Here is a 24,206-nt window from a genome sequence, read left to right as displayed (position 1 = left end):
CAAATACTTCAATGCGTATGAAAATTTAAAATTAGGAGACAAAAATAAAATAATTTATACAAATAAACATACAATGTATGTGCACAAGTAATTAGCAATACAAAAGGGAAGAGAGGTGAACTGCAATCTTTGAAGAAAGTAAGAGTACATTTAGGGAAAAAACATCATCAGGAGGGTGATGAAGAATGTTTTAAAAATATGGCTGAGCCTAAAAAAGAGGATAGGAGAGACTGTGACCTATACGTAGGGTCTGGTTAAAATTAGGTATTTGAGCCTGGGATTAATGATAGAAGAATTATCCTATCGATGTCTCAAATGCGTCTTTGTACAGATGGCATTTTAAAGTGCTTTTAAATTTTTCTAATGAGGTTTCTCCACATAGATAGATTGGTAAATTGTTCCAAAGCTGGGGTGCTATGACTGAAAAAATTGTAGATCTTCTGGTACCTATTATTTTTAGAGAAGGGATAGTCAGCAAATGCTATTCCGTTGATCTAAGTATCCTAGCTGAAGAATATGGTATCAAAAAACGATCCAGAAATATTGGTGCATTGGTTTGTTGGATTTTGAAGGTTATCAATGCAATTTTATAGATTATTCTGTGTGAAATTGGTAACCAGTGTGCTTTTTGTAGAAGAGGTGGGGCATGATCATATTTTTTTGAGTTAGTAAAATTTTTATTGCTGTATTTTGTATGATTTGTAGCCTTCTTATTTCTTTCCTTGGTTATGCCATGATATAATGTGTTGCAGTAATCTAGCCTAGAAATGACCAAAGAATGAATGAGAATGTTAAGAGCTTCTGGTTTTAAAACTGTGGATACTTTGGCCTTCGGTCTCTCCTAGTATGGAAATGCTTATGTTCATCTATCATTTAGATGCTCAGTATACTCTCAAAGGATCCTTCTGCAACCTCAGAATCTTTTTTTTTGTTTTATTTTGAATATTTGTGTGTCATCTGCATATCTGATCACCTCACTCATTGTTCTTTTCTACAGATCTGCAATGAATATGTTGTACAGAACATGTCCTAGTACTGTGTTTCCCCGAAAATAAGACACTATCATATTCATTTTGGGCCCAAAAAAGTCATTAGATCTTATTTTTGGAGAGGTCTTATTTTTTTCATGTAGAATGATTATCTCTCCCTTCCTCTCCTTCACCCCAATTCTTCCTATTTCCTTTCTCTCCCCCACATGTGCAGCATTTATCCTCCCCTCTCACCCATCCCCTTATGCAGTACCTTTCTATCACTCCCCCTCCCTCCCATCCCCCTATGCAGCAGAACCCTTGCAGCCTATATCCTTCCCTCCCCTTGTGCAGCAGAACCCTTGCAGCTTCTATCCCTCCCTTCCTCCCATCCCCTCGTGGAACATTTTTTTAATCCCTCCCATCCACCCCACCCACCCCCACCGCTGTGCACCCCCCCTCTCCTTGCTGACCCTTTCATTTCTCCCACCCATCCAAACCCCAACCGCGAGACCAAAATACAGTACCTTATAACAAACCTCATGTTCGGCAGCACAGGCCCCATCGCGGCTTTCTCACGGGTGTGAGAAAGCCGCGATGGGGACTATGCTGCTGCTGATGCGGTTTGTTATAAGGTATTGTATTTCGGTCTCGCGGTCGGGGTTTGGATGGGTGGGAGAGATGGAAGGGTCGGGGTGTGAGCACTGCTGTCACCAGTGACTAGGGCTTATCTTCAGGGGTAGGGCTTATATTAAGACCTACCCCGAAAATCATGCTAGGGCTTATTTTTGGAGAAGGTCTTATTTTCAGAGAAACACGGTACTATAGCTGCATATTTAATGTGGTTTTAACATGATTACCCCCTCTTTTATGAACGCATCGTGCAGGGTTTAGCACCAGCAATGGCATTAACTGCTCTGACGCTCATAGAATTCCAATGAGCTTTGGAGCCGTTACTGGCGCTTAAACCTGCACTATGCATTTGTAAAAGAGGGGGTTAATGCATTAAAATTTTAATTCGTATTAATAATTTTAATGCATTAATCACATTTTACCCCTTTCCTGGTAGCCTCCTGAACTTGCCTGTTCAGATGGCAACCCTAAGCACGCCGGAGTCCTTCCTCTCTTATGTCCTCCTCTATCTAGCATCCTGCCCACAGGAAACAGGAAGTTTCATCAGAGGCAGGAGGACGCTAGAGAGGGAGGGCTTCAGTGAAAGAGAAGCAACATGGGCTTATCATTGCAATGCAGTTCATGGAGCCATGAGGGGGAAGGTGGAATGCATTGCTGAAGAACATGGGCAGCAGGAGAGAAAGGCTGCTTGAGCATGCAGAGGTAGGAGTAGGAGAGAAAAAAGGTGCCAGCGTCGAGGAGGAGGGGGGATTTGAACCAAAGCATAAGTGGGGTTCTATGTGTCAACTGAAATGGTGCCTATGGAGGTGAGGGGAAGGAAAGAGAGATGGTGACCATAGAGAGGATGAGAGATGGGGGTCAATGGAGAAGAGAGATAGGAGGAGATGATGCCCCTGGAGAAGAGGGAAAGAGGAGAGAAGAGCGATAAGAGATGGTACTCATAGAGAAGAGGGGAAAGAGAAAGAGGAGAGACAGAAGGAGATGGTGCCTATGGAAGAGCGGGAAAGGAAACAAGATGGTGCCCATGAATGGAGAGGAAAGGAAGGGAAGAGAAGAGATGGAAATAAGACAGATTTGAGAAGGAGGAAGAAAATGGAAGAAAGTTGAACATCAAAGATGGACATAGTGCAGGAAGTGAAGAAGAAAAAAAATTAAATTAAATGTGTGATTAAAAATTTTTAATCGATGTACAGCTCTACCTAGTACAGATTCTTATGCTACTCTAGTACTGAGCCTTTTCTAGTTGGAAAACTGACCATTTAGTACCACTCTCAGTTGGAAACTGACTAAAAAACAGACTCATGTCTCATGCAAAGTAAACTCTGGATCTTACACATTGCTGTCCACTTCAGGTGCAAAAAAGAGTATCTGCATGACCTAAAAAACAACTGGAATAATGGTTTCTACATAAATGAACCAAAAAAATTAATTTTTCAGGCACAATTTGCTTTTATTTAAAAAACCTTTTCATACCCTCTTCTTGGCAACAGCCAAATGACATACACTTGTTTTTAAACAATATTAAAATAATAAATAGAGGCCCTTTTACTATGTTACATTAGGCTATGTTCTGTATACGAGGACATAATAATTTTAGTTTCTTGAAATTTTAAAATCTTAAATGTAAAAGTTAAATTTTTAAAGATAGCCTGTCCCCTTAGAAACATGATGGCAGATAAAGGTCAAATGGCCCATCCGCAGTAACCATTATCTCTTTCTCTCTCTGAGAAATCCCACTTGCCCTCTTGAATTCAGATACAGTCTCTGTCTCCACCACCTCTTCCGGTAGCCTGTTCCACACATGTACCACCCTTTCTGTAAAAAAGTGTTTCCTTAGATTACGATGGAGCCTATCACCTCTTAACTTCATCCTATGCACTCTCATTGTAGAGTTTCCTTTCAAATGAAAGTGACTCGACTCATGCCAATGTAATTGTGACAAAAGTTGTGCTGTAGTCAAGAATCTAGCTGTCATATTTTGTTCTACTTGAAGCCTCTGCATTAATTCTCCTGGAAGACCTACCTATAGTGTATTACAGTAGTCTAATGAACAATAACTCTTAATATCTCTTAAGAAATAAAAACAGCTATACTGGGTCAGACCAATGGTCCATCTAACCAAGTTTCCTGTTTCTTTTTTTTTTCTTCAAAATTTTTATTAAGCCAAAATAAAAAATATATATAGAAACAGTAAACAAGAACAGTAAAGATTTCTGCCTAAGACACACTGTCGCTCTTCAGTATATGGGTAATACCAAAGTATCTTATAAACTACCATATAAAGCTAAGCAAAACATCCCCACCCGCCACCCTCCTAACCCCTGTAACCTCTCCCGCCATATGCAGGGGGAAGGAGGGGGCTGCGGCAAGAAATATATGTCAATAAAAACTTACAAAAACTATGAAGTAGGTACACTCAGTATGTGCTGGATTGGAATGTCTCTATCCAAACAATATAATGCTCCCATATACCGCAAAAGTAAGACTGTCTATTTTTATTTAAAGCAGTCTGTTTAAACATCAAATGAATATGGCTCACTTTTATGCACCACTGCCTCCAAACAGAGACGGTCCACTTGTTTCCATGCACCAGCAAGTATCAAGCGGTCGGCTGTGACCACCTGATGGACACATTTCCGTTTATGTGTCACCAAGGTTGGGGGGACCCATGTTTAAAAGACAACATTCAGTAGATTTAGCCACTGGTACCCCCAGGACCTCTGAGACAAAAAGCACAACTTGATCACAAAATGGGCTTTGGGACAGAACCACAAAATATGGATGAAAGAGTCTTGTTTCCCACAGGCCCTCCAGCAAATGTCAGAGCCAGCTCTAAACACAGCTTTAAAGACGGACTGGCGTGTAGTACCTTTGATAAAGAATCTTGTATCCATTTTCCTCCATATTACTGTCTTTTCTACTTTGTATGTAATTTGTAATCTGCTTAGGTGGTTAAACGGAATAGAAATTTTAAAAAATAAATATTACGGGCAATCAAGACCCTAAGTCAGGACTGGAGGTTTTTCTCCCAAGGCCTAGACTCGTACTGCTCATCTAAAATATTATCCCATGCTAATTTGTACTGTGTGGGCAGGGAACTAATGGACAACAAAACATTATACTAGTTCCTAAGACTGTCTGCTGAAACAGGATGTCTGGCAATTGTAAATCTTTGAGAGCCCTTTTCTTTATAAAATCTATGACTTGTCTAGTGAAAAAAAGATCCCGTGGCTCCAGTCCAAATTCCTCCTCTAGTGTTGAGAATGAAACCACCTCCCCCTTCCCAAATAATTGATCTACATCTACAATGCATAAACCTTTCTCAACCCAGATGCGGAAGATAGAATTAGCTCCACCGGTATAAAATTGGGTGTGTACTGAATGGAAGTTCCTAAAAAAAATAGAGCTTATCTCCCAGCAAGCGAGTACACACCTTAACCCATAAGGAGAAATGAATTTCAAAACAGGGTTCATTGTGTTAGCAAGGTCCCTTATAATTGCAAGTGATAGCCACAGGATCACCTATAACTTTGCTCTGCTCAGTATTAACATCTGGATCTGGAAGGTCCCATTCGCCCGTCTCCCAACCCACCCCTCTCTTGAACCCCCACCCCCACACCGTTTAATAACCAACAGACACTGATTTGTTGGAAAAATTAGGCCGCAGCCCTGTTTATTGAACTAAACAAGAAATAACAAACCACAAATTGTTATTAACATCCGAGCTACCCCATATAACAATTCTACCTAAATCCCCAATTCCCCGCCATCCTCAGCTAGGGCCTGGGGGTGGCATGATCTTGATGCCCCAATAGCATGCCATTATCTGACGCTCACTCCCCCGAGCTCGCGTCCTCTTACGGCTCATCGCCTGATGAGCCCACCCCCAAAACTCTTGGTAGCTTGGGACACCGCCACAGCCTGTACTTTTCCACTTGTGGAAAAAAGGAAACCAGTATTGACATAGGCAAGGCCACAAACAGCAATAACAATTTGGGCAACTCCACCATTTTAATTGCATATATCCTACCAGGTTAAGAAACACTGAGGTGCTGCTATCTCTCCAGTTCTTCCCAGAGGTGCTTCAGTAAAGGTGGCTAGGTTCAGAGCATTAACAATTTTAGTCAAATTAACCCCCAGGTATTGCAATGAGTGAGAGGCCCAATGATAAGTGAAAGTGTTCTCATTTTCGGCCTGAACAAATGGGAACACATCACCCCTTTTTACCACCAACTTCATTGGCTGCCATTCGAATCCAGAATCCTATTCAAGTTCGCCTGCTTCTGCTACAAAACAGTATTTGGTCTATCGCCAAGATACATCAATCCACACTTCACTCTGAATTGCACCAATAAGAAATCCCGCAGAATTCAGCTGTTCACCTTCCCCTCCCTAAAACTATGTCATCTCAAAACATTCCTAGACAAAACCTTCACCTTCCAGGCAGCCAAGCTGAACCCTTGGCTAGCCCAAATGGTGCTCGAGGCCCCTACCTATCTCGGCTTCAGAAAATCACTCAAAACTCACCTATTCCACGAACAGGACCCTTAACCCCCCTCCTCCCGCAACAAACCGACACCCGCCCCCACCCCCTCTTACTGCTCTTCCCCTTCCCCCATGCCCCTATTTGGTCTCTCTCTCTTCCCTTCCAACCTCACCTTCTTCGCTGCTTGCAACTCTGATAAAATGTTGTAAATCCGCATGTTATCTCGGATCTTAATTAATTGATGTGAACCGCCTAGAACTCCATGGGTATGGCGGTATACAAGAATAAAATTATTATTATTAAATTATTATTATCATTTTCATAAAGCGAAAAATCTAATATCTCTGATTTTGTCATATTTATCTTGAACCCGGAGACCTTTCCATAGGCTTCCATAATATTGGTCACCGCAGGCAAAGAAGAAGTAGGGTTCATCAAAGTAAACAGGACCTCTGAATAGAGCAAAATTTTTGGTTCTAGTGTCCCACATGAGATACTACCACCACTACTTATCATTTCTTTGGTGTTGCAAGACATACGCAGTGCTCTACATTAAACATTCAAGAGACAGTCCCTGCTCAGTATAGCTTACAATCTAACCAAGCAATCACACAAGACAAGTAGGGGGTTAGGCAGTTTTTGAGAGAGGGAATGATAAAATAGGCATGGATGCTTTACAAGTGAGTGGGAGATGGGCGTTAAAAGCAATCTCAAAAAAGTGGGCTTCTAGCCTAGATTTCAATACTACCAGAGATGAAGCTTGATGGACACAGACAATCTGTTCCAGGGATAAGGTGCAGCAAAAGAGAAGGGATGTAGTCTGAAGTTGGCAATAGAGGAGAAAGGATACAGATAGAAACTTTCCTGAAGAGCAGAGTTCCTGAGGAGGAGTATAGGGAGAGATAAAAGAGGAGAGTTATTGAGGAGCTGCAGAATGAACACACTTGTAAGTCAATAAGAGTAGTGATAGATGACAGGATCCACAGTTGGTAGGGTCCTTACTTGGTTTAAGTAACACTGTAAGCCCTGCTAAATGCCAGGAATGTGTCAATATGACTCCAGCATCGAGACAATTAGGTAGCTATGCCAAGGGCTTTGCCGAATACTGTTTATAGACTGGCTGGCTATAGAATAGCCATCTACGCCAGGGGCTTTACCAATCAGCATATCTTTGATGGCCCATAGAATTTATTCTTCTGTAATAGGCAAAGACAACTGCTCTGCTTTAGCAATTGTTAAGCTTGGGAGCTCCACCCTATCCAAAATTGTTTAATATCAGACACAGGGACCTCTTGCTTTGGTGTATACAGAGTTTAATAATATTGAGCAAAGGCTTGCTGGATCAGATCAGAAGATGTGAAGTTTACACCCTGACTGTTAACAACCCAATCTAAAACTGTTGGGAATAATGATAGACAAAGGCTGCCCCATGCAATTTCAAATCATCAAAATGGTTCAGAAGGCATTCGCAACCATGCACAACTTAAGAAAAGTCCAAAAATACTTCAACAATGAACAATTCAAACTCATAGTACAAGCACTAATCCTAGGACTCCTGGACAACTGTAACATACTTTAGCTGTCATGCCCCGTCAACATGCTAAAACAATTACAAACAGTCCAAAATACAGCCCTAAGACTAATATATTCGCTGAAAAAATACAGCCACATGACCTCAGCTTTCCAAGGCTCACACTGGCTCCTAGTACAAGCACACATACAACACAAATTCTACTGCACCCTATTCAAAGCCCAAAATGGAAATGGACCAAGCTATTTGAACAACCGTTTAATCAGGAAAAATACATCTAGACCAAGGAGAACTCAAGCACACTTTACCTCCCCCCTCCTAATCAAAGGCATGCAAAGCAAAAAAATATATGACAGTCTACTAGCCACCAGAGCAGCAAAAATAGACCACCACCTCTCAAATCTTCTGACCACTATATCCAACTACAAAATATTCAGAAAAGAACTGAAAACCATACTATTCAAGAAATTTGTCAAATGATCTAACCAAACCGTATCGACCATTCCCAGATCCCGACACATAATATAGTTGGTAATCTCCCTGGGAATGCCTAGGCTAATTTCTTGTTGTAAACCGCCTAGAACTGAAAGGTATTGGCAGGATAGAAGACATCAATGTAATGTAATATAATATTGTGAAGTTGGAACTTATGCAGCTTGTGGGCCAGCCATTTGCCTACCCTATTTGCCATTTCAAAGTATTCCTGTCTGAGTGATTACAACTTAACACTAAGGGTCTGATTTTCAAAATGGCATCTTGATTGTATGCGGCAGTAGGTGTCCTACTGCCGCCTAACAGATCAATTGGGATGCATGTTTTCTTTTTAAATTGATGAGAAGAAGGACGCCTACAATGTAGGCATCTGACTCACGCCTACGGAAGTGCCAAGGCACACCTAAGGCTAGTGTAGGCATGGTTTAAGGAAGAAATGGCCTTAGGCATCCATAGGCATACCAAGGTGCTTCCATAGGCATGAGTCAGATACCATCAATGTAGGTCTGTAAAATGCTAGCACCCATTATGCAGGTGCCTACTGTGGCAGGTGCCATTTCCAGAATCAGGCCTAAGTCTGCTAAATCTAATTCTTGTAGCTCTAGTCTTAAGTGTATTGATTTGTGCATTTGTCATCGTGACAGACCGACCCCTCTTATAAGCCTGTTCCAACTGATACATCCTAGGGCGAAAGTCGGCTCTCTGCTGTGCTCAACATTTACTTACATACGCCCCTACTGCTATGAACTTCCTCGGATCATCACCTTCGGACCCTCCCAGAATGTAACTGAGGATATGTCAGCTACCTCATTAAAGTCAAAGTATTATTTTTAGGTTCTGTTCTATTTGGAGCACGTTTTGAGGGTCAAGGAGGAGGCTATCATCCAGGTGCCAATATCTTTGCCTAGTGAGAGGTTGTAATATATTCATAGTAAAGCAAATGGGGGTATGATCAGACCAAATTCTTATTTCAATAGATAAGGCCTTAGCTACAGAAAGCAAATCCTTGCCCACCAACCACATGTCAATTCTAGAATATGAACTGTGCACCTCTGAGTAATGCATGCAATCTCCAAATATCAACCAAATCCCAAGTGTCAAGGAAGCTATGTAACTGTGTCCTGTCCACCTTGCCGTATCTCATCCCCCGAGATGAGTTATCTTGCCCAGCATTCAGCGTGAGATTAAAATCACCATCCAGGATCAATTTCCCTTCCACTTTCTCACTGAGAAGCTTCTGGAAAAATAACCTTTGCTCACTGTTAGCAGTATATAAATTCAACAACATGTACAGTTGGCCCCCTAAAATCACCTTCATGAAAAGGTAACAACCTTTTTTTTAATCTTGTATAATTTCTTTCACCTTGGGAGATAAAGAATTGGCAAATACTATAGCTACACCATTTGTGTTGGCCTAAGAAGCAAAAAAAAAAAAAAAAAAAAAATCAGGATATTTCTGATGAGTAAAACTTCTCACAATGCGGAAACAGATGGGTCTTTTGCACAAAACCCAATGACATCAGCTTCCTTAAAGAACAATTGATGTTTCCTGGGGGAGTTTAGACCCCGAACATTCATGGAAACAAATTTGAAAGTTTTGAGGCATGACTTAACTCAAATAAAGCTTATGCAACTTGTCCAGACACACCAGACAACCCCATAATGTTCTTTCAATACAATAAGTACCTTATCCCCATCCTCCTCTCACTCCAAACATTCACCATCATGCAACCCCCAACAATACCATCCCACCCCCACCCCCTACAACCTCCTCTCTCCAAATAGAGGCCACAGAATATATGGGCTATAAAGAAGATGATGTCCAGTCCAAAAAATCATGGTTATCACCCGCACAGAGACCCCCAAGCCTCCAGTGAACAAGGTCTCAAAATAGTAGAGCATAATCTAACAAACATCCAACTTACAGATTAATGACCAAGTCCGAATCGTAGTCAACCGCTGATGCATAGAAGCAGATAACTAAGGCCATAAGGCAAACTGCAGCATACAGCTCAGGGAAACTAGATCCCATATTTCCAAGGTAGTATAAAGTATATGTAGTACTGTTCTTATAATATCACGGGGGGGAGGGGTGTTCTCCTCCTTTTATGTTTCACTGCATTGAGGAGTGGTGGCTTGATTCTGACAGCCCTCTCCTATCAACAGTGTTTTTACATTTTGGATCTCTTTTGAACATACCATGACAATAATGCAGGGCTTTGAGAGGGCGTTTTCTAGGGGGTTCAGCGCAATGTTTCCTTCAGGGAAGTTGAGGGGTAAGAGAGTCTGCATGGCATTTCTTTTACCACTGGCTCTTAAGAAAAAAAAACAAAAAAAAACCTAACCCCAAATTCGCAAGCTGTATTATTCATTTTCCATGAATAATACAGCTTGTGAAGTTCAGCACAAGCTGTGTTAGTCAACTTGCATAATAATGAGGTGCTCTGCATGTGATTGCATGTTTTGAATTTCATTATAATGTAGTATGCATTGAGGTAAATTAACATGCTTTAAGGGTAAATAAAACAGGATTTTGCTTTTTAATGCGGAAAAATTGCAAACCTTCACTAAGCCAGCTAATCAGGGCCTTAGGCCCCTCCCCTTGCATCCCAGGATCCACTGGGAAGGGGAAGGCCTGCGATTTTGCCCAGTCCCTCCTGCTGTCAACTGATTTACAGGTATTGGGGGGAGGGTTTGGGGGGCATCCGGTGGCAGGCAGGCATGGGCATCCTTCCTGCCAATTTGCTTGAAAATCTGTCTCCAGATAAATAGATGACATTGCTCTGCTAGCTTTCCTGCTCAGTGAGTTATAGAAATTGAACCTTTTACTATATCTTTCTAGCAACACATCTACACTTAAGTTGTGCAGTGCCATGTGCCTGTCGGTATCACACAAGACAAATGTGAACCAAGATAAACATCTCCAACACCTACGTCAGCCTTCTCAAAATAAACTTTTCAGACTTCAGTTCTGGCACATTTTCCAATGCTGCACATGGTATATTTGTCCTTGCCGCATCAAAATATAAGAAATGTTTCATTTCTGCTTACCTACACAGTTATCACAAAGGCTGCAATGAGAGGCACGAGGTGGGCGGAAAATTTTGCAGGTGAAACAGTATTTCAGTTTCACAGTCTGTCCATTGATGACTACTTCCTTTGTTCTAGGAGGGGGCCGATATCCCCCTGCACTTGTACCATTGGCAATATCTGTGAGGGAATAAAAGTATGCTGTTAAAAATGACAACTTGAGAGTCTTGCTTGCACTAATGCACTAATGTGGAGCTGCATTTTAGAAAGGATGTACAAATCCCAAATTGTGACAGTCTGTCAAGTTCTTTAGTATTTTAGAACATGATCTGTTGATGTAGAGACTGTTTGAAAATACATCCAGGAATGGATGTGTGCGCGCTGATTATATGTAGCTAGAGCAGACTTGTCCAATCTTTTTCAAACAAGGGCCATATTTTATATTTTCTAACACTCAGAGGGCCAAAACTAAAGTGACCATTTATTTTTTTCATCAAAAGGGGACATCTATTAATTGTCAGTCCCGCCCCCAATCCTGCCCTAGCCCCACCCCAATCCTACTCTAGCCCCGCCCCAATCCTGCCCTAGACCCACCCCCCCAATCCCGCCCCCAATTTCTTCCATTCATTTTTCATGTACACATAATATCTTCATATTAATTCATAATGGTAACCTTAAAATTAAAAAAAAACTACAAAGCACACTATACGCAGAGAAAATGTTAATTATCATTTATATTTGGGGGGTTTCAAAGATGTCAAGGCAAATGACTTTAAAATATGCAATGTCACCTCAGTAACTATAGAAAAATAGACAAATATAGTGCAAAATATAGACAGCAGATATAAATTCTCAAAACTGACATGTTTTGATCACTAAATTAAAAATAAAATCATTTTTCCTACCTTTGCTGTCTGGTGATTTCATGAGTCTCTGGTTGTGTTTCCTTCTGACTGTGTATTCTTTCTTTCATTTCTTTCTTTCTGCACTCAGGCCCAACAATTGTCAATTTCTATTCCCTCCCTCCTTCCTTCCTATGTCCTTAGTGCCCCCAGTGCCTCCTTCCCATGTCCATAGTGCCCCCAGTGCCTGTCCTGTGTCCCTAGTGCCCCCAGTGCCTCTGTCCTATATCCTTAGTGCCCTCAATGCCTCCTTTCCATGTCCATAGTGCGCCCAGTGCCTGTCCTGTGTCCCTAGTGTCCCCAGTGCCTCCTTCTCATGTCCATAGTTCTCCCAGTGCCTCCTTCCTATGTCTTCCCTTGCCTTTGTCCCTCCCCCGAAGCCAGCCTGCCTACCTCCTTCCCTCCCTCCAGTGCCTGATTCACCCCCCTATGATTCACCCCCCCCTGTGGATTCAAACCCCACCCCCAGCGATTCAAACCACCAGTCCGTCCGCCCGTGTACCGCCGCTGCCTGCCAGTCTGCCTCCCTGCCGCCGCTGCTTCTTCCCTTCTGCCCGACGTCAATTTTGACGTCGGAGAGGAAGTTCGGGCCAACCAGGCAGCGATTGGCTGGCCCGGAACGTCTTCTCCGACATCAAAATTGACATCGGGAAGAAGGGAAGAAGCAGCGGCAGCGGCCCAGGGTTAGAATCGGCGCGGCATGTAGGGAAAGTGATTGCCCGTCCTGGTGTCCCCGCGTAAAGCTTCGGGACGCTGTCCCTGAAAACGGGACATTTCGGTATCCCGAAGCGGTGGGTCGGGACAACAGGACAGTCGGTCCGAAAACGGGACTGTCCCGTTGAAAACAGGACGTAGAGTCACCTTAGCCAAAACACACACTGTTGCATTTTGCCAAGTGCTTCGTCAAATAGTGGCAAAATACAACAGCGTGTTGTCCCCTCCCAGCCAGTCTCTCTTTTTGTGTCTCATCTACCTGCAGCCTTCATCCAGTCTACTGGCTATCTCTCATGTACCCCCACTCCCCCAGGCTTAACCCAGTCTCTTTCCCCTCAAATGGCTTCAGTTGCAAAACAAACAATGGGCTTTCTTTTTTTAAATCTTTATTAATTTTTAAAACTAATACAAAGTGCCAAAAATTATTAAGACATTAACAATGGGCTTTCCGCTTCCCCAGAGTTACTCAGTTCTCACCAAGTCTGAGCCGCATGGTGCCAGAAGTTCAGGTTGATCTCTTGGTTTCAAGTCTCGCAAGGCCAATCCGAACTCAGCTCAGACTTACAGAGATTTGAGTCATGGCAGGGAAGTAGGAATCTTCCCATAGGCACCAGCTCTGTGGGTGTTAGAGCATCCCCCAATATTCTTTTCAGCGCTGCCCAGCTATTTTCCTTCTAAACTGAGCACATGGGCAATCACTCATACAGTCTAGGGGTGTTGCTCACAGATTTTTCATGGTTGCTCACAAAAATACTTGTTGCTCATACAAAAAAATTTTTTAGAACTTGTCTCTCACATGACAAAAAATTTTCATGCACCTGGCCAATTCTTAGAGGGAACATTGCTATCCAGACATCAAAGCTGAAATCTTCCCAAATCAAAGCCACAGGGGAAAGCAGGAAGAAAGGCAATGCCTCTGTAGCTACTGCTCCTACCTATCCCCTGCAGCCTATTGGTCAGACAATCCTTAGCTAGCCAATAAGCTGCAAAGGAAGCTGGACCAGAAGCTTAGGACAGACCATTGCCAGACATTTCTTACCCAGCCAATAGGCTGCAGCAAAAAACAGGATGGAAGGTTGGTATCTCCTAAGCTACTGGTCTCACCTTTTCCTATAGCTTTTTGGCTTTCTGCCTTAGGTCTACCATAGAGAGGAGGAGACGTGCTGAGGGAGATTCTGGAAAAGGAATGAAGAAGCAAAGAGTAGCACAGGTAACACAGAGCTAGAAGAGATAGGCTATGAGGGGAAGAAAGGCCAAGGGAAGACACATGGACTATGAAAGAGAGAACAAAGCTGAAGTGAATGCAAGTTGGGGAGGGCATCCATCCTCCTCAACTAAGCAAAAAAAAAAAAAAATCTTTTGTCATTTCTGCACTGTCTTCTTTCCATTCAACGTCTGTCCTCTCTCTCCATTCCATGCAGCATCTGCCGTCTCACTGCACCTTCTATCCAGTGCCCACCCTCTCCCCCTTCCATTTGGCATCTTCCTTCTATTTCCTTTCTATAAACTGTCTATCTGTGCCCCTTCTCTCCTTTCTACATGATACATTTCCACTTCACCCCCTCTCTCTTGTTCTCTGTCTCCACCTCCTCTCCTATGCTCTGGTATCTCTCTGTTCTCATTTCCTTCCATCCCACCCACTCCATGGTCTGACATCTTTCTTCTTCCCTTCCCTCACTCCATGTCTTGGAATCTCTCTCCTCCTCTTCCATCTCTCCCTCCCCTCCTTGCTCTGGTATCTTCCTGGTCTGATATCTCTGTCTCCTTCCCCCATACCCTGGCATCTCTTCCCCTCCATGGTCTGGCATCTCCTTTCTTTCCTTCCTTTCCCTCTCTCCCTTCCTTTCCCATGGGCTGGCATCTCCTCTTCCTTCCCTGGCCTTCCTCCTCCCTCCCCAATCGGGTGCAGCATTCCTCTCCCCTTCCTCTCTCTCCCTCTGTCACCCACCAGTCAGCAGTACAGTGTTCAAAATTTGCTGCTCATGCCAATGTTGGGCCTTCCTCACTGCTGGGTCCCACCTACTTCCTGTTTCCGTGAAGACAGGACCCGGCCGAGAGGAAAGCCCAGCGCCAGCAGAGCAGCAAATTCTGAATACTGCCGCTACCGGAGGAAGTTCTCAGAGTCAGACCATGACACCAGACCTTGCTCAGAGCACCATCTTATGGTGGACTGCCCCCCCCCCATACACAAACACACAGACACTTGGTATGTCACTGGCACACAATAATGCAGATGTGCTAATTGGTTAGCACGGGAATGCCCATCATCCATGCATGACACACCCCATCAAAATAAATTTTTAAATTATTTATCGCATGGTTAGTGCACGCATATTCAAAAACTACATGATGCTATAGCACCTCCTTTGATAGTCTATGTTTTTCTGTTTTAGGCATCATTGTTCCCTCTAAGAAAGCTGATCAGGAGCCTTCCACCTACAGTCCTGCCAGTGGGGGGTGCTGTTTCAGTCAAAGATATTCTCCAAAGCAAAAATGCAAGCTGGCAAAAAAACTACTAGTTGCCACAATAAATACTCAGCTACTTGAAACATGCATGACCATACAAACTTTTTTTTGGAAGGAAAACAAGATCTCAGACATCCACACCACCGACCAATCATAGGTCTGTTGGCAACATTTGGATAGGGGTACCTTTCAATGATCCTCAAAATCCTTATTTTTTTAATTTTTGGAATAGTGTTACTGTGCAACTACATCTCAATATCTTAAATTATTTTTGATGAATTCCTTCATTACAAATTATCAATATTTTAAAGCCTTTGATTAATAAGTCAAATAGTCTATCTTAGCAGACTTCAAAAACAGCTACCTTAAGAACCAGCAGAGAGAAAATCCTAGTACTGTAGACTTTAAATAACAATGACATTGTTGTTTGTGAGTAGATAGGCAGGGAACAAAGTAACAGACTCGCTAATGTGACAACTACACTGCTACAAAAAAATAAAGCCACTTAGCTTGAGTTTATAGAGGTTGTTGCTGAACTGATTCCAAAAGAAGATTAAAAAAAATCTTTGCCATGCTTTTTGAAACTCTGCTGTAGCAAGAGACTGTGGGGAACCACTAACACAAGGGGTCACTCGGAGAAATTGAGAGGGGACAGGTTTAGAACAAATGCTAGGAGGTTCTTTTTTACCCAGAGGGTGGTGGACACATGGAACGCGCTTCCGGAGGTTGTGATAGCCCAGAGCACATTGCAGGGTTTCAAGGAAGGTTTAGATAAGTTCCTAAAAGATAAGGGGATTGAGGGTTACAGATAAAAAGAAGAGGTAGGTTACAGAAATGGACAGGAACCACATTACAGGTCATAGAACTGACGGGCCGCCGCGGGAGCGGACCGCTGGGCACGATGGACCAATGGTCTGACCCAGCGGTGGCAACTTCTTATGTTCTTATGTTCTAAGGCAAATTCTATAAGAAGCGCCCAAAAGTTAGGCGCTGAAATAGGCACTGTGCAGTGCAATTCAAGTAAAATTGGGTGCTGTTTAATGATTCACGCTGAGCGGCACCTATTTTGGAGGCGCCCAAGAAATAGGCCAGCTCTAGGCACAACTAAAAGTTAGCCGCCCATCTGAGCGCTTAAGCACGCTTAAGAGCAGCGATTCTGCAACAAGGCGCCTAACACATAGCCACGCCCATGCCTAACGTGCATGGCGCCTATTTTTTTTGAAGGCCGCCTAAATTTTTAGAGGCGCCTTGTTGCAGAATCGCTCTTTCTTGATAGGCGCCTACATTTCAATGATTGCTGATTAAAAAGCTTAATTGAGCTTGTTGATCAGATAGGCACTGATCTAGTTGGGCGCCTCCAAAATAGGTGCCTAACATTAGGCGCCGGTTACAGAATTTGGGCCATAATGCAATCCGATGGGATCTGTTTCACCAGTATGGCTTCAAGATTTTTGAATTTCATGAGCTCTTCTTGAGCTAAATTTCCAATATTGAGGGACAGGTAAGCTCTGCAGGACTCCAGGGAACCTGCCTGTCACTAGTGATTAAAAACACAATATTGAAGCACTTTTTTACAGAAAGGGTGGTAGATGCATGGAACAGTCTCCCAGAAGAGGTGGTGGAGACAGAGACTGTGTCTGAGTTCAAGAGGGCCTGGGATAGGCATGTGGGAATCTCTCGGAGAGAGCAAGAGATAATTGTTACTGCGGATGGGCAGCTCTATGACCTCACAATGCAGGTGCAAAGAGCCTTAGCCTATAGGAAGAAGAGATGCAAATGGTAAGATCCTTAGCCAATAGGGAGAGGAGGAGATAGTGGATGCTGCAAATGGGTAGACTGGGTGGGCCATTTGGCCTTTATCTGCCATCATGTTTCTAGGTAGCCTAATGCCTGAAGGTGTCTTTAATGACATATATGTACATAGAAGACAATAATTGCTGCTGGCTGTTTTCCATGTGCGTCAGTGTTTATGAAAATGGAAATGCACAGTAGAAAATACGAATAACAATGCTGGACAACTGTAAGCAATACTTAACTAACGTACGAAATACATGGATTTGGCCTCTTGGGTATCTGCTCTTAATAGCATCATTTGAACTACAGTACTCTTGAAGAAGCCACTGGAAAAACAGCAGACCTCTGTTGGGTTTTGAAATTTTTGCACAGATATGCACATGTTTGATAACTATATAAAAAAAAAAAAAAAAAGGGGGGGAAGTTTATGGCCTGTGATGAAAGTTAAAAGCATAAGAATAAAAAGTTCATGAGGATTATATTGCAGGTTTATATCTAAAGGCTTATTATTCACTGTCTTATCAATACACCCATCCAGGGCATTACCCACACCAAGATCAGCCCAGGCCTATGTTTCAAACAGCACAAAAGAAAACAATAGAAATATTTTGAATTCTAGTCTTAGGTACGATTTGCATTATCAGAGGAAGCTTTACAGCACAGGGTGGGCCTGCAAGCACATTTTTAAAGGGTACTCTCCATGAAGTATTCCTTTGAAAATCGGAGGTGGGGGGGGGGGGGCTGATGGTACCTCGGTACTTCAGTACCCATGAACTCTGCAGGTACTAAGGACCTCATTCTAAAAACAGTGCCTAACTTCTAGGCACTGAGGAGTGCAATTGTCAATCATCCGCTAGGCACCGTTTATAGAATGCAGCAGTAGGCGTTGAAACCTTAGGTGCACAAATGCTAGGGTTTTCTTGGCATGAGTGCATCTAAGTAATCATGCCCAAAATTCACCCAGTATCTGTCCCCCATGCCTACTTTCTGGTAGGTGCCTCAGAGTAGATGAAATGGTAGGTGCCTACCAAATTAGGTGCCTACCAGATACTTAATTGTTGTTTTTTTTGGGGGGGGTTGCTTTTTAATGACACTTTTCAATTAACTGCACCAATTAAGCCTAACTTCAAGCACTGTTTATAGAATCTGGGCCTAAGTGCACATAATCAAGCATCTTTCTGTCTTTTTTTAAATGTGTGAAATATAGTTTAATCTGTGCTTCCAAGATGGTCTTTTAAAGTAAGCCTAAAAAAAAAATACAACCAGAAAACAGGCTAAGCACATTAGCAATTATATCAATAGAGACTGCATAAGTTTCAAATAGTGGAGAAAAAGACCTCAGGTATCTTGCTCCAACAAGTCCCAGCTTTATAAGATTGAATATATTTTACATATAGGAGCTTCTCCAGTCATTGGTCAAAAAAACTCCATTTTAAGTATATCACTCTATTGCAGTCTTCAAAAAAAAAAAAAATTGCAAAATTGTGTCTTTAAGCACAGTTTTCATAGTCACAATCCCATATCATTCACAACTCACAACCATAACAGTTGAAAATAAGTAAAGTACAGCTGTATTTTATTTATTTATTAAAATTAATTTTCTATCTCATTTTCCCCAAAGAGCTCAGAACGGGTTACAGGTTAAACATGCAGTACATAATAAGTTAACAGTACTGGATTTACCATAATTACAGTACAAGTTTAAGAACATAAGCAATGCCTCTGCTGGGTCAGACCTGAGGTCCATCGTGCCCAGCAGTCCGCTCACTTGGCGGCCTACCAGGTCCAGGACCTGTGCAGTAATCCTCTATCTATACCCCTCTATCCCATTTTTCAGCAGGAAATTGTCCAATCCTTTCTTGAACCCAGTACCGTACTCTGCCCTATTATGCTCTCTGGAAGCGCATTCCAGGTGTCCACCACACGTTGGGTAAAGAAGAACTTCCTAGCATTTGTTTTGAATCTGTCCCCTTTCAACTTTTCTGAATGCCCTCTTGTTCTTTTATTATTCGAAAGTTTGAAGAATCTGTCCCTCTCTACTCTCTCTATGCCCTTCATGATCTTATAATTCTCTATCATATCCCCTCTAAGTCTCTAAGAGACCCAGTTTCTCCAATCTCTCAGAGTATGAAAGGTTTTCCATCCCCTTTATCAAATACGTCGCTCTCCTCTGAACCCTCTCGAGTAAAACCATGTCCTTCTTAAGGTACGCCGACCAATATTGGATGCAGTACTCCAGATGCGGACGCACCATCGCCCGATACAATGGCAGGATAACTTCTTTTGTTTTGGTTGTAATACCCTTCTTGATTATGCCTAGCATTCTGTTTGCCTTCTTAGCGGCCGCTGCATACTGTGCCATCGGCTTCATTGTCATGTCCACCATTACCCCCAAGTCCCTTTCTTGGGTACTCTCATTTAATAACATCCCTCCCATCGTATAGTTGTACCTCGGATTTCTGTTTCCACATGTAATACTTTACATTTCTCAATGTTTAACTTCATCTGCCATCTCGTTGCCCATTCCCCTAGTTTGTTCAAGTCCCTTTGCAATTCTTCGCAGTCCTCTTTAGTCCGAGCTCACTAAATAGTTTGGTGTCATCTGCAAATTTTATTATTTTGCACTTCGTCCCTGTTTCTAGATCATTTATGAATATATTAAATAGCAGCGGCCTGAGCACCGAGCCCTGCGGGACCCCACTCATGACCCTCCTCCAGTCCAAGTAGTGGCCCTTCACTCCTACTCTCTGTTTTCTTCCCGCCAACCAGTTTCTGATCCATCTATGTATGTCTCCTTCCACCCCATAGTTCTTCAGTTTCCGGAGTAGGCGTTCATGGGGCACCTTGTCAAAGGCTTTTTGGAAATCTAGATATATGGGGTCTCCTTTGTCCATCCGTTTGTTAATTCCTTCGAAGAAGTGCAATAAGTTCGTTAGGCACGATCTCCCCTTGCAGAAACCATGTTGGCTGGTTATCAGAAGTTCGTTTCTTTCAAAATGTTCATCGATGTTTTCTTTTATCAGTGCTTCTGCCATTTTCCCCGGAACCGAGGTCAGACTCACCAGTCTGTAGTTTCCCGGGTCACCTCTTGATCCCTTTTTAAAGATGGGTGTAACGTTGGCTATCTTCCAGTCCTCATGGATCATGCCTGTTTTCAGGGATAGATTGCAAATTTGCTGCAGTAGTTCCTCTATCTCCTCCTTTAATTCCTTCAGAACCCTTGGATGGATTCCGTTCGGACCCGGGGATTTGTCAGTTTTTAGTTTTTCTATCTGCCTGCGTACATCTTCAAGGCTCACTTCCATGGATGTTAATTTTTCTGCTTGATTTCCATTGAAGAATTGCTCAGGTTCCATTATGTTGGATGTGTCTTCGTTTGTGAATACAGGTACAAGATTTTATCCTAACTTGACATATACTAGGGGTCTAATACTAATATATATAATATACAGTTCACAGGTTACAATTTGCCATAAATATCCTTACATTGCAAGTTTTCTCTTCTGTTAGCATTTCATCGTCTCTTTATCCTGTCCAGTAGACCTTAGCTTACTCCTACCAGCAGGGCCAGCTCAACCTATGGACCTGGGCACCAATGATAGAGTGCCAAAATCCCAGTCTGGTCTACCGTCAAACTTCTAGAGGAGGGATCTCAAAGTCCCTCCTTGAGGGCCGCAATCCATTCGGGTTTTTAGGATTTCCCCAATGAATATGCATTGAAAGCAGTGCATGCACATAGATCTCATGCATATTCATTGGGGAAATCCTGAAAACCTGACTGGATTGTGGCCTTCAAGGAGAGACTTTGAGACCCCTGTTCTAGAGAGATAGATGCTGGACTAGGATTTTGGCGCCTATCATCAGTGTCCTGAGCCATTGCCTCACCTGTTCCAGCAGCAGGGGGGAGACCTGAGAGAAATGGGGAGACTTGAGAGAGAGAGGGGGAAGATACCGGATCCCAGGTTTGAGGGGAGGGGGGAGAGATACAAGATTGCAAGGGTAGGTGTGGGGGCGCCAATGTAAACATTGGCTCAGGGTGCCACAGCCCCTTGAACCGGCCCTGTCTACCAATATGTTCTTCCACAAATTTGGCTAATCTTTTCTGAAATGTTAGATCGCTTACGGCAGTGCTCATAGACTTACAGCAACAGAATTAGCCTGTTATTTTAAGGGAAAGATAGATGCTTTACAATGATCCTTTGTATCATTGTCACCCTCTTTTTAAAAACATTGCTGCCTCCACTAAATCTACTTATGTGTACTCTGCATTAAAGTATCATCCAATTGTCCAATTAATGAGCAGTAGTGCTGCCCCACACTAAAATAGCAAGCCTGCCGTCCCTAAATGAGAACCAATAGACTAAAAATAAGACCTGTATTCAGGAAAGTATGTGCATAGTTAGGAAGTTTGAATCAACAGTCTAAACATCCCTGGAACTTAGGGCTCTTTTTACTAAGCTGCGCTAGACGCTAGACGCTAACGCCTCCATTGAGCTGGCGTTAGTTTTTCTGCATAGCACGGGGATTAGCTAAAAACACTACCGCAGCTTAGTAAAAGGAGCCCTTAGTATCATGTCAAAGGCATGAAAAACAGCATACTGTATATACTCAACTATAAACCTATCCGAATATAAGCTGAGGTACAATTTTTGCCCCCCCTTCCTTTTTAGAGGAAAAGTGGTAACTCGAATATAAACCAAGAGTTTATATTCTACCATTTCTCCCCCCCCCCCCCCCCCCCGAACCGGCAGACCTTTGCTGCTGTGATCTAACTAATTTTATTGTAAACTGTTTAGATCAGGGGTGTCTGCAGCCCCGTAGAGTATTTTGTGTGGCCCCAGTCAAGACCAATGCAGTGTTTTTCTCTGCTGCCCCTGGGTGTTTACCGTCATGCCGGCTCCCTCCTCTGTAGTGCTGCAGCGTTTGTGCATTTGTGCGGCCCCCAGAAAATTTTTTGTCGGCCAGTGCGGCCCAGGGAAGCCAAAAGGTTGGACACCCCTGGTTTAGACATTTCTGATAGATGGTATATCTTATTTATTTCAAGAATTTCTATACCGCTTACAGCTAAACGGTTAACAGAATATCCATACATAATCTTAAAACACAACAAAATAAACATACAAACAAGCCTTAAAATTCGTAGATAAAAAATTCCAAAATGAGTTTGTATAGAAACAGAGCTTAAGAACAGCATAACAATTAATGGCTTATCATAGACACGGATTAATAACATTACTGTAGATCATAAACAGTTCATATCAAAAATTAAATAAACTGGAAACTTTTTTTTTTTTTAACATTTTATTATTTTATTAAAGTACAATAGTGTAGTACATTTAATTGAAAATAGCAAAATATTACAAAGAATACACTATTTCAAACAAATAATCTGATAGAATCATAGCTATACCCAACCCCCTTCCATCAATTATTAATAATGACAATATTAAACATCTTAAATATGAAGAATTATTCATATTTTCAGTACCTTTCCCTACCCTACCCCCCCCCATCCCATTCCAGATGTGTATTGAAAAAACTCAGAAGGCAATATATTATCTTTTAATGCGAAACAGCAAATAAAACCAATGGACTCCATATTTTGTTAAATAAAACACTAAACCCTAAACATTCTACGTTCACTCACTCATATCTATATGTATTACATACATTTGTCCACCAAAATGTATAATTTAGTCTGTCATGATTTTTCCAATTTTTTGTGATCATTTGAACCACAATTCCAGTTAAAATCAAGAAAAGACGGCTTTTAAATTTATCAAGGGGAGGTTTAATATGCAAAATATGCAAATAAACTGGAAACTTGAACCTACACTTCTGGTTATCACTACATTTATATGAGGGGCCACTTTAACGTTCTCAGCCCAACCAGCAAAGCTGGGGCAGTCTCCATTGAGGGCTATACACTTAGGACTCCTTTTACTAAGGTGTGTTAGGGCCTTAACGTGTGGAATAGCACGCGCTAAATTGCCGCGCGCTAGACCTTAACGCCAGAATTGAACTGGCATTATTCTAGAAGCGTACAGTGCGGTTTAGCGTGCAGTAATTTCATGCGTGCGCTAAAAACGCTAGCGCACCTTAGTGAAAGGAGCCAGATTTTCCACTTTTTTTTTCATTCCGTCGGAAAAATACAGAACAAAAAAGTGGAAAATCGCTGGACTAAGGGGCAGATTCTATAATCAGCATCACGACTGTAGGCAGCAGTAGGTGTTCTACCACTGTCTTACCAGCCAATCAGGATGCATGATTTCTAACAAAACAAAAAAAAGCAAACCCCAGATGCAGGCCGCCCATACTGTAGGAATTTGTCGTGGTTGAGGGAAATGCGTTGGGACACTTAAGCTTTCCCAAGGCTGAACATGGGTATGGTTTTGCCCAGAAGTAGCCTTGGGCGAGCTTAAGTGGCCCTAGGTGTCTCCCTAGAGCCACGATAGATGCCTGAAATGTAGGCCAAGAAAATGCTGGACTACATTTCAAATAAATGTGGCCACAAGGGAATCCCACCACCACAAAGTCCCCTAGCAAGATGGATGCTCACTCCTAACCACCAGAACCCCTACCTTCCCTCCCCAAAATTCCCCTAACAGGAGTGATGCCCACTCCCTCCTGCCAGAATCCCCCTAGAACTTCTGACCCCCCAAACCAGCAACCCCCCTCCAGCCCCACCAAATGGTGACTCCCCCCATCTAGACCCCCTCCAAACTCTCCCCAAGCTTCTAGATCCACCCCCACCCCATTGCTCTTTGTAGAAAGTCCAGCTTACACCCTCCAGCTTGCAGGCCTGCCACACCAAAATGGCAGGCCTTCCCCTTCCTGATGCATTATGGGATGCACCGGGTAGGGGCCTATGGCTCTGATATACAGATACCTAAGGACCCTCTCCCCTCTCCCACGCCTACTCCCTCCCACCCCGAGAATTCCTCTGGCAGGAGGGATGCCCCCTCCCTCCTGCCAGAATCCCCAAACCCTGGCATCTGATTGGCTCAGATGACTAAGGCCCCTCCCATAAGACGGACCTTAGGCACTTGTGCCAATAGGAGTCTTAGGCCTCAATCCCAGTGCATCCTGGGATGCACTGGGAGTGGCCTATGACACTGATTGGCCAAATACCTAAAGCCCCTATGGGGAGGGTCCTTAGGTATCTGGCCAATCAGTGGAGGACTTCAGGG

The 24,206-nt window shown here is 42.8% G+C and overlaps 1 protein-coding gene across 8 annotated transcripts in view; it reads right to left on the bottom strand.

Annotated features, from left to right (window-relative positions):
* ZDHHC14 (zinc finger DHHC-type palmitoyltransferase 14) overlaps positions 1 to 24,206 on the bottom strand; it is a 334,666-nt gene that overhangs the window by 120,660 nt on the left and 189,800 nt on the right. For 6 of the 8 annotated variants that reach the window (XM_033937038.1, XM_033937039.1, XM_033937037.1 and 3 more), the window contains exon 3: positions 11,162 to 11,320. The exons of the other annotated variants lie outside the window; for them this stretch is intronic. In XM_033937038.1, coding sequence (XP_033792929.1) covers positions 11,162 to 11,320 — 159 coding nt within the window. The remainder of the gene's footprint in view (positions 1 to 11,161; positions 11,321 to 24,206) is intronic. 8 annotated transcript variants of the gene reach the window in all.

The sequence above is a fragment of the Geotrypetes seraphini genome, chromosome 3, assembly GCF_902459505.1.
Source record: "Geotrypetes seraphini chromosome 3, aGeoSer1.1, whole genome shotgun sequence".
Classification (NCBI taxonomy): domain Eukaryota; kingdom Metazoa; phylum Chordata; class Amphibia; order Gymnophiona; family Dermophiidae; genus Geotrypetes; species Geotrypetes seraphini.
The sequence above is the reverse complement of the archived record's forward strand: the minus strand, read 5'-3'. Positions and strand labels throughout refer to the sequence as shown.